Source organism: Trifolium pratense, linkage group LG2 (genome assembly GCF_020283565.1).
Source record: "Trifolium pratense cultivar HEN17-A07 linkage group LG2, ARS_RC_1.1, whole genome shotgun sequence".
NCBI lineage: Eukaryota > Viridiplantae > Streptophyta > Magnoliopsida > Fabales > Fabaceae > Trifolium > Trifolium pratense.
The window spans coordinates 48,170,106-48,181,860 of record NC_060060.1 but is presented as its reverse complement, the minus strand read 5'-3'; the positions used below and the strand labels follow the sequence as shown (position 1 = coordinate 48,181,860).

At 30.7% G+C, this 11,755-nt stretch overlaps 1 protein-coding gene and 1 pseudogene across 1 annotated transcript; both read left to right on the top strand.

Annotated features, from left to right (window-relative positions):
* Positions 1–7,005, top strand: LOC123908621 (cytokinin hydroxylase-like). The gene is made up of 4 exons (XM_045959314.1): positions 1–355; positions 538–767; positions 4,221–4,823; positions 6,269–7,005. Exons 1-4 carry the CDS (start codon positions 85–87, stop codon positions 6,692–6,694), a joined length of 1,530 nt encoding a protein of 509 aa, XP_045815270.1. The 5' UTR covers positions 1–84; the 3' UTR covers positions 6,695–7,005.
* A 1,088-nt stretch (positions 7,006–8,093) lies between these two features.
* LOC123911931 lies at positions 8,094–8,235 on the top strand (annotated as a pseudogene).
* The last annotated feature ends 3,520 nt before the right edge of the window (positions 8,236–11,755 follow it).

Genomic DNA, 11,755 nt, shown 5'->3' with positions numbered 1-11,755 from the left:
TTAAGCTTTTATATATCATCTTGTTAATAGCTTAAATTATAAAATCTTAAGATTGATAATATCATAGTAAGAAAAAAAGAGGGAATGGTGTTATTTGGGATATTAACTTTGTTGGCAATATTAGCTCTCTTTTTATTTTTGAAACTAATATTTTCTTGGTGGATTTCACCAATTTTAAGAAATCGTATGCTTCATAGATGTGGATTTCAAGGGCCACCCCCAAATTTTCCATTTGGAAATGTCCTAGAGATGAAAAAGAAGAATGGTTTTCATTCTTCATTTGGGTCCTCAAAGCTAACCCATGATATACATTCATTTGTTTTCCCCTATTTTTCTAGGTGGCAAAATTCTCATGGTAATTACATTAGGCCATAAAAATATATATAGTATACTCCACATATACATTTATGTAATTGAATGTCATAAAAATGAAAAACTATAAATATGTGAACAAATTCACAACATTGTTAAATTATTAATTGGATATTTATTTTTATATTTTTTATAACAAAGTAAATGTACATTTTTTTTTTGTAGGGAAAGTTTTCATCTATTGGCTAGGGACAGAACCTTTTCTATACATTGCAGATCCAGAATTCTTGAAGAAAATGTCCACAGAGGTTATAGCAAAAAGATGGGGAAAACCAAATGTGTTTAAAAATGATAGAGAGCCTATGTTTGGAAAGGGTTTGGTGATGGCTGAAGGCAATGAATGGGTTTATCATAGGCATCTTATTGCCCCAACATTTTCTCCTCTCAACTTAAAGGTCTCTAGCTAATTCTATCCCTCTTTATTTCTAGAGAAAATTATATATAGTTTTGGTAGTTAAAATGTTAGTTTGAGATGATACATTTTGAAAATTAATGATGGAAATATTCTATGGCATTTTTGTTTTCAAGAAATGAATATTGTTCATTTCGAAAGTCTATTATCTCCGCCATTAAAAAAGAAGTCTATAATATGTAAGATAATGAAATGTTTGTCATTCTCATTCATGTGAATAGAGTATATACACCAAGTGTAACGTTTAGTCTGTAATAAAGATTTGTTGTCTAAATTAAAATAATCAATTAAGTCGTAGTGGATACCATAAAAACATAAAATCAATAAAAATTAAATACATAATGCATGAATCATAAACAAACTAACATAACAATAACAATTAAGATACTAATTTTCTTCATTATTAATTGGATATTTATTGGATATTTATTTTTATATTTCCTTTCTTCTCATTTTCTTCATAGCCGCCGCCCCCCACCTTAACCTAATTTTCTTTTCTTCTTGATCTATCAAGGAGGGGTGGTTTTAGGGTCAATTTTTGACCCAAAATCACCCCTCATAATTGTTTTTCATTTTCTTCTTTATTTAAATAAGTGATCTTCACATTGATCAAGTTTTTCTTTTGTATTTTCTTTTTTGTGATTTCGCCGTCTGAGTGCGGCGTTGTGTTGTTCGTCGTCTTGTGCGACGTTTTTGTTGTCCCGTATTGTGCGGTGTTCATTTGATTCCTATTGAAAAGATCAGCTTCAGTCAATTACAGATTCAACCAATGATTTGGGCTTCAACGCTGCAAATCCGAAGGCATGGATACTTCGGTGACTTTAACTTTATCATATTATTTGTTGTAGGCATTTTGCCGTTGTATGCTATTAACTCGGATGCTGTGAGTTTTGTTCGCAGATTCATCCTTTACGTTTTTAGCGATGTTGATTATGTGGTTGTATTTGATGTAATCTATCAATTTGAATGAATGAATATCATTTTGTTATTGTCAAAAAAAAAAAAAAGATACTAATAATTTTCCATTAAAAAAAAAAATAGTATACGCATACATTTGTTAAATAGTGTTTCACTAATTTGTCTTTTTTTCCTCTAATTTGTCTTTTATTTAACAAAAAAAATCTAAATTGGCTTCCACATTTTTTTCTATCGTTTTGTGACCAAGTTTGTCATTATCTTTTAGATTACAAAACTGATACAGGAAAATAATCAATTAAGTCGTAGTGGATACCATAAAAACATAAAATCAATAAAAATTAAAGGTTTAAATGCAGTTTTACCCCCCCTGTTTTGAAAAATGCGGAATTTTACCCCCCCTATTTTAAAATGCGGAATTTTACCCCCCCTATTTTATAATTTGTTGGATTTTGCCCCCCCACCAAAATTCTGTACAAAATATGCTTTTGAGCCTTAAGTTCAAAGCTTCGCATAGAACTCAATTTGGATCAATAATTCACCAAAATGGTACCGAAACGACCGCAATCGAGTTAGTTTTCCACAGAATCAAACTCCACTAAATTTGGAGTTACAGAGAGAGATTAATTACTGTTTTAGTGAAGGTATGTTCAAATTAATTATCGTATGAAACTACTACTGGTATTTTCGTCATGCCTCTCACCTTGTAGCTCATTTTTGAATACTATTTACATGTATGGAAAGCTAACGAAATTACCTTTGTTGGCATTTCAATTTCGTCGAATTTGGAGTTACGATGCGTTCGGTAGACGATGTTGAATTTGAAGGTCACATGTAAATTTCTGCAGAATTAGTAATTGGACAGACCTTCACTAAAACAGTAATTAATCTCTCTCTATAACTCCAAATTTAGTGGGGTTTGATTCTATGGAAAGCTAACTCGATTACGGTTGTTTCGGTATTAGTTTTGTGAATTATTGATCCAAATTAAGTTCTGTGCGAAACTTTGAACTTAAGGATCAGAAGCAGATTTTGTGCAGAATTTTGGTGGGGGGCAAAATCCAACAAATTATAAAATAGGGGGGGTAAAATTCCGCATTTTAAAATAGGGGGGGTAAAATTCCACATTTTTCAAAACAGGAGGGGTAAAACTGCATTTAAGCCAAAATTAAATACATAATGCATGAATCATATGTATTAATTACAGTATAAATTATTAATTTTGTCATCAAATGATTATTGAAATGTCTTATTTTATTAATTGGCATCTCACTTTTATGGAGTCAAATTATTTAAATAATATATGCATATTACTATATTAGATGAGATGAGTAACTTAATCGGTTGAGTTGGTTGAACTAAAAGTTAATAAATTAAGAATTTAGGGTTCAAGCAAATATAAACAAACTAACATAACAATAACAATTAAGATACTAATAATTTCCATTTAAAAAAAAAATAGTATACGCATACATTTGTTAAATAGTGTTTCTCTAATTTGTCTTTTTTTTCCCTCTAATTTGTCTTTTATTTAACAAAAAAAATCTAAATTGTCTTCCACATTTTTTTCTATCGTTTTGTGACCAAGTTTGTCATTATCTTTTAGATTACAAAACTGTTACAGGAACATAATTGTATATTTTTTATTTTTCTTAAAAATTGTTTTTTTTATTAAGAGGTGCCACAAATTGAGTTTTGTCATTGATCAATTTCTCTACTTCATTAACCACAAAAAAAATATTTAGAAATTAAAAACATTTAGATATTAAGGTAGGGATAGACATCTCAACTCAGTTGGCACCCCGTCCTTTTTAATTTCTCTATTAAAAAGGAAGAGAAAAAAGATAATTACAAGGAGGGACTTACTAGGCCTTACCCAAAAGAAAAAGATGAAAAAACAAAGTTATTCTAGTGTCCGGAAAAAAAAAGCAATAATTCCTCAAAATTATTATAGTGTCTGGATTACCAAATGTTCATAAAGACATGTGAGAGGGAACACCCTTCGAGCACGTGTTATATGACTAGCATGCGCTCCTCACTTTTTATTTATCTTTCTTCTTTCAACTTCTCGAAATAAACGGCCGGTTTTGTGGTAAATGAGTTATATTTTTTCTTTCTATTAATGAAGTAGTCAAAGTAGTTAATAAGATTTTGTGAAGAAAAGAAAAAGCAGTTAATAAGATGTTTGTTAAAAAAGGTTTTAAGAATATATACATTTTTGTAATTAATGAAGTAGTGAAATAGGTTAATGAAATAGCTTAATTTTGTGTTACAAATTTTCAATATTAAAATAAATTTATAAAATTATTTGACAATAAAAAAAATACTATATATTTACCATATAAATTCAGTGAACAGGGTCAGATGTATGTATTTAGTATCAAATATCGTTTTCCAAAAACAATAAATATTTAGATATTATACTTCACTCCTATAATTTGAGGAAAATAAGAAAAAAATTAGCCAGGACCACAACTCACATGTTATTTTTTTCTTTTATTTTTTATTTTTTCTTTTATAGGAAATGTCAAGCATGATGGTAGAATCTACAAAGAAAATGATGGATAGATGGATTACTCGAATCAACCCCGGTGGAAACCTCGAAATTGATATCGAAAGAGAGATCTTTGCAACCTCAGGAGAGATCATAGCAAGTACAAGCATGGGTATAGATGATGAAAATGCAAGAACAATTTGTGAAAAATTACGTACCCTAAAAATGAGACTTTTCAAGACAAGATATGTAGGTGTTCCATTTATAGAGTTTATTGACATAAAAAGAACCATAGAAGCAAAGAAACTTGGGAAAGAGATAGATAAGCTTTTGCTTTGTATCATAGAAACTCGAAAGGAATCAAAAGTGGAAAGAAAAGGTAGAGTAGATTTGTTGGATTTGTTGTTGGATGAAAATGAAAACTATGGGAAAAGATTGAGCACAAAACAATTAGTGGATGAATGCAAGACTTTCTTCTTTGCTGGCCTTGACACATCAGCATTGGCTATTTCTTGGACTTTGATGCTTTTAGCTATGAATGAAGATTGGCAAAATCAATTGAGAGATGAGATAAAAGATGTGGTGGGTGATAAAGAAGTTGACATCAATGTGATTGCTGGTTTGAAAAAGGTAATGTCGTATAATTCATGCAAGTTAATTTTTTTTTTCATTAATTTACTATGATATTAGTACGAAGTTTGGATTGCTGTTAGCGCGATGACTAATTTTCGTTGGTGAATTTGTGTGCGCTTTTTCCTCCCAACCGAATTTTCTCAATAACCTTGAGTCAGAAATCGAGCATGTAACTATATACTTAAAGAACCAAGACCCTTTACCACTTGAACTAATTCATTATCGTTATCGGTAATTCAAGCATGTTAATTTAATTTATTATATGTATTAGGCCGCTTAAACAGAAGGTTGGTCAGAAGTTTATGACTAATGCGTATAAAAAAAATCTGTCGGGAGGGAAGAATACAATTTTGTATCTATATGGCAACCCAAAAAAATATCATTATATAGTCATTGAATTTAGTATACCTCTCATTGTAATCTTAGTCTTTCTTATTAGAGATCAAAATATTTAATATATATACTAAGAGACTAAAGTCTCCAATATTTATAACCTAAAAGGACCAAGATGAAATGAAAAGAGTTTATGTAAAAAATTGTATGTTTGTAATTTAACGAGCTAAAATAAAAGAAGGAGTATGTTAACATGTGCCTAAATTTGTGCATTTAAATTTTTGAAGCATTAAATTTCTTGTATCATTAAATGTCGAGTTTCTATATTGGGATATCTTAACATAAGGACACATGTTAACAAGACCCATAAAATAAAATAAAAATTAAGGGATCAAAGTGACACTCAAAATGGACTAGTACAAAACTAAAATAAAGTCTTTTTTTCATTTTTATAATGAGATTTTTTTTTTGAAACAATGAGATTTAAACTTTGTGTATATGGTCGAACCACATTAATTAATTTTTTTATAGGCAAATGTTAGGTTGTTAGTACATTTTTTTTTTTTTTTGACAGAGGTTGTTAGTACATATTGTAAGAGAAAGAGTGAAAAATGTTAGTATTCAACTATTCATAAAGTAAACCCTAAATTTCCTTTTTAACTCTTTCAATGTTTTCAACCTTTTACCATTGAACTAGACATTCAGGGAAGAACCACTTAATTAGTGAGTCATAAGTAATTGTTGAGTGTGTATAGTCTAATGACAAAACACACACATATTAAATATAGAAAAAAAATTGATACTATTTTGTTTAAAAATTTAAAAATATTTAAAAAAATAATAAAAAATAATGATGTATTTGGTTAAAATTTAGACCAAATACAATAAAAGAAATTACCATATTTCTTTTATATGTTGGGTCGGATGAATTTTTAACACGAGTTTACATCATTTCAAATGTTTTTACAGTCTTTTATTAATAGAATGGATTTCATATTTCTTTGTGTATAAATTCAATAGTAAATTTGTTTTGGTAATTAATGATCTGTTGTTTTCTTTGCATTAACTAAGATATATTTCTTCAATGTGTTTGTTATCTAAATATTCAGATGAAGTGTGTAATGAATGAAGTTCTAAGGCTCTATCCATCAGCACCAAATCTTCAAAGGCAAGCTAGAGAAGACATTAAATTTGGTAATTTAACAATTCCTAATGGGACCAACATGTGGATCGACGTTGTCGCGATGCACCATGACCCATTGTTGTGGGGAGAAAATGTGAATGAGTTTCAACCAGAAAGGTTCATGGGCGATATCAATGGTGGATGCAACCAAAAAATGGGATATTTACCTTTTGGGTTTGGAGGAAGAATGTGTCTTGGTAGAAACTTGAGCTTCATGGAGCATAAAATAGTGTTAACCCTACTTCTCTCTAGATTTAGATTTAAAATGTCCCCAACTTATATCCATTCACCTTCTATTATGCTCTCACTAAGGCCAGCTTATGGACTTCCTCTAATAGTTCAGTCCATTTAGTTTATACTGCGTAATTAATGGCTTATATCAATTTTTTGAAAAACCGTGCTACTGTTAGTAAAGAGTCTTTCACTAAGGTGGTGTCTAGGGCCAAGAAAAAAATATGCAGAAGGGTTTTCAGGTTCATCATATCCGGTCTAGAGGCAGGCTTTCAGATTGAGTTTTACTTGGTTTGTTATATTTTTTCTTTTCTCTTCGATTGTAATGCTTTTTCTTTTATTTTGGTTTGTAATTAATCTCTCTTTGTAACTCCAAATTTAGTGGGGTTTGATTCTGTGAAAAGATAACTCGATTACGGTCATTTCGATATCCGTTTGGTGAATTATTGATCCAAATTGAGTTGTGTGCGAAGCTTTGAAGTTGTGACCTGAAAACAGAATTTTAAGGGGGGGGGGGGGGGGGGGGCAAAATCCAAAAAATTATAAAACAGGGGGGTAAAAGTCCGCGTTTTAAAACCGGGGGGTAAAATTCCGATTTAATCAAAATAGGGGGCAAAACTGCATTTAAGCCAATTATATTTAACCCATACTAATAATAATAATTTACTTGTTTATTTTTAGTAGCAAATTTTATATCTTTATATTAAAATTTTAAAAGGAAATATATTACTAAGGGAAAAACAATTAACAGAAAAAAATCTTATTAATATTGGTATTCAATGTTGAATTTTCCTTATGTGTAAATATAAATTTGAAAAAGAACAGGATTGTTAAATCATTCATGAATATCAATTTTTAATATTTTTAAATTTAGAATATAGCAAATATAGATTTTCATTTATATGGTTAATTAAAAAAGGAAAATAGTTGTCCTATCGGTTTAGAAATTTGTTGGACTAGGCCTCCGGCCCATTTTCGTACAATAGACCGGGTCACCCTAAGGCCTAACGCTAGGCAGAACATACGGTGGACATGCCCTAGAGGATACCAGATCAGGGCCTGTAAACAAGTCAGGTTCGTTGGATCAAAGGCCTTCAACGATCTTCCTACACATGTCTACTAGGACAGCACTGATTAGAATCCATTACAGAGTGTCTTTTGAAGTATGAAGTATAAGTCTTACAATTTACAAGGGTCTTTTGATTCCATCTTATGATAACTTTGTTGCTTCTGGACTCTAAATTCTAAAATTATTTTCTCCCTCTTATGTTTATTCAGTGTAACATACTCTTAAAAGTCATAAAAAATCTATTCTACTAACATAAGGTCTAAATAATCTTATGTTTACATAAGGAATTAGAGAAATCTTATTTGCTTGTCTTAGTTCCTCCATAACTTCATAATCCCACACTTGTTTAAGCCAAAGAGTGATGAGAAGATTCAAAGTCCCACATTGCTTATAAGAGAAATAAGATGAATGTGATGTTATATAAATTGAAGCTTAGGCTATGAGAATAAGCATCTTTGCGCTTGGGGCAATGACACAGCTAATGAGCGTGTCTATTGCTGGTTGAAAACTATTTCCAAACCCTTTGGAAGGACTCCCTTCGGGGTTAAGTCCTACAATTTTAGTTCAATCTTTTTTTTTTTATTCTGAAAAATAAATATTGTTAACTTTTAATCTCTTATTGAACTTTAACCTTTACAAGCAGTGTATTATGTAATGGGCTATTAAAAGAGACCGGAATACAGTCAAGATGCCTAACTGGTACTCAACACTGATGATATCTCGAAGTAAATCTATTTATTAAATAACTTTAGTGTATATACATAAATTATTTGGTTACGAGTTTAATTAATGTAACACATGCATCTAATAATGTGAATTTAATTAATTATTTTACACATGCATCCAATAATGTGAGTTTAATTAATTATTTTATACCGTCGGTGTAAAGTTATTTTACACATGCATCATCATCCAATAATGTGAGTTTAATTAATTATTTTACACCGTCGGTGTAAAGTTATTTTACACATGCATTAATTATTTTACACCGTCGGTGTAAAGTTATTTTACACATGCATCATCCAATAAGTTTAATTAATTATTTTACACCGACCGTCGGTGTAAAGTTATTTTACACATGCATTAATTATTTTACACCGTCGGTGTAAAGTTATTTTACACATGCATTAATATTTACACCGTCGGTGTAAAGTTATTTTACACATGCATTAATTATTTTACACCGTCGGTGTAAAGTTATTACACATGCATCATCCAATAATGAGTTTAACTAATTATTTTACACCGTCGGTGTAAAGTTATTTTACACATGCATTAATTATTTTACACCGTCGGTGTAAAGTTATTTTACACATGCATTAATTATTTTACACCCGTGTAAAGTTATTTTACACATGCATTAGTTTAATTAATTATTTTACACCGTCGGTGTAAAGTTGTTTTACACATGCATTAATTATTTTACACCGTCGGTGTAAAGTTATTTTACACATGCATCATCCAATAATGTGAGTTTAAATTTACACTGTCGGTGTAAAGTTATTTTACACATGCATCATCCAATAATGTGAGTTTAATTAATTATTTTACACTGTCGGTGTAAAGTTATTTTACACATGCATCATCATCCAATAATGCGAGTTTAATTATTGTGCACCGTCGATGTAAAGTTATTTTACACATGCATCCAATAATGCGAGTTTAATTAATTATTTTACATCGTCGGTGTAAAGTTATTTTACACATACATCCAATAATGTGAGTTTAATTAGTTATTTTACACATACATGGAAGGATGTGAGTTTAATTAATTATTGTGTGGTGTAAAGTTATTTTGACGCATCACACATCTTTTCAGTTCCATCTTCTTTGCAAAGCTTCTCCTCACGAGTTCATTGGAGTGTTTACTTCTCTGCATTCTTTGCTTGATTTCCATTCCATGAAAATATGTCATAAATCCAAGAATTGTCGTCATCTCAAATATTTCTATCAGTTCCAACTTAAACTTGATGCGCTTTGAACGAATATGATAATATTTCTATAGTAATAATTATGTTTACATAAGGAATTAGAGAAATCTTATTTGCTTGTCTTAGTTCCTGCCATAACTTCATAGTCCCACATTTGTTTAAGCCCTTTGGCTAAGCAGCAAAACTTCAAAATTGGGGAAAGGTACAGCTCTGGTTGCTGGTTGGGCCGGTTCGATGGCCCTAACTGTATAAAAACGAACCTTCGAAGAGTAAAAGGAAGGTTGAGTTGCTCATAAGCAAGCATTGTGATGATGTGGCAGAAAAGTTTAAAATCTCTATTAAAACATTTTCATCATCTCTTTTTTAAATCATTTTAATTATCAAATTATCACTATATACAATTATCGTAAAAATAAAAAAACTTCTTACAAATTATGGTTACCAAATCCAAAAGTAATTTCTTTGCTTCACTAATCAAAAATTTATACTACTTTTTTAAAAAGATTGTACTAATGCAAGATCTAAATTAATATTTTGACATTTAACAATTTTTATTAATTTCTTATTATCATACATGGAGGCTAGACCTTATCTCAATAGTGTAATTTGAATTTAATATGAATTTTTAAATTTTGAAGATATAGATAAAAGTAACGTAAATATCCACTTGGAAATCAAATTTTGAGTTTTTTTTTAAGAACTTTTTGTAATGTTCTAAACATGTATGCAAAATAGTCATTCAAGAATAAACATTGGTTTAACGGCAAAGACTAAAATAATATGCTTCTCAAAAAAAAAAAAACGCTAAAATGATATGCATAATAATTTTGTAGGAACCAAAACATGCCGTCATTTTTTTATGGAAACAAACACAAAATTTGATAATTTTATAGAGACTAAAATTATATTTAACCCATAATAATAATAATAATTTAATTGTTTATTTTGAGTAGCATATTTTATATCTTTATATTAAAATTTTAAAAGAAAATATATTACTAAGGGAAAAACAATTAACAGAAAAAAATCTTATTAATATTGGTATTCATTGTTGAATTTTCCTTATGTGTAAATATAAATTTGAAAAAGAAGAGGATTGTTAAATCATTCATGAATATCAATTTTTAATATTTTTAAATTTAGAATATAGCAAATATAGATTTTCATTTATATGGTTAATTAAAAAAGGAAAATAGTTGTCCTATCGGTTTAGAAATTTGTTGGACTAGGCCTCCGGCCCATTTTCGTACAATAGACCGGGTCACCCTAAGGCCTAACGCTAGGCAGAACATACGGTGGACATGCCCTAGAGGAATACCAGATTAGGGCCTGTAAACAAGTCAGATCCGTTGGATCAAAGGCCTTCAACGATCTTCCTACACATGGCTACCAGGACAGCTATCCAATAGAAGGTTCTAGGGCCTAAAAACCCTAATTCTCACACTATAAAACCTAACTCATCATTTAGGCTAAGGTATGCACAATTTTAACATAGTACCTCTCACGGCCAATAGGCTCCCTACCTTTGAAGCCTCTAATCAAGGGTTAGCCCTTCAACTACCCTCACTATAGCTGCCAACCACATATCGGATGGTCTTTTTACCACTATCATAGACCATCCTCCTTACCACCGTCGTCGATGATCCTACCAACCACCGTTAATGGATGAATATTAGGTTAGATCTAAGTTTGATTGTGAATATAAAAATGAGTTGTCTTCCTAAGTGAAGTTTTGAACATAGTTATGGAAAGAACGTAGACAAATTCACTAGACACTACAACAAAACTGCTCTGGAGCGTCGGCCAAAATTAGACGCTAAATGGCAAAAAACGGACGCTACAAGGTATTTAGCGTCTGCTTAACGTCCAGGTCATGGCGGACACTTAAACGCCTGAAGCTAGACAGTTGCGTCCAGTAGACGCTATTTGGCGTCCGTCTGAGGAGATGCTATGTTGAAGCTACAATCACAGGTATACGGCAGACGCTAGTAGCTTCGGCGTTTGTGTGACGCTATGTGTATGGTTTGCTTCTATTAATTGTTGCCAATAGAGTCCGTGTAGCGGACGCTATTTCTAGCGTCTGCTTTATTTTGAAGCTATTTATTAGCCAATAGAGTCGGCTTGGCAGACGCTATTTTATTTTATTTAAAAAAAATATATATTTATAATTAAACTCTCTCCC

Excerpts from the sequence above, each read along its gene's own strand:
- LOC123908621 (XM_045959314.1), top strand. The coding sequence starts at position 85 with ATGGTGTTATTTGGGATATTAACTTTGTTGGCAATATTAGCTCTCTTT. Across the intron at positions 356-537 it reads TAGGTGGCAAAATTCTCATG|GGAAAGTTTTCATCTATTGG; the intron begins GTAATTACATTA and ends TTTTTTTTGTAG. Across the intron at positions 4,824-6,268 it reads TGATTGCTGGTTTGAAAAAG|ATGAAGTGTGTAATGAATGA; the intron begins GTAATGTCGTAT and ends CTAAATATTCAG.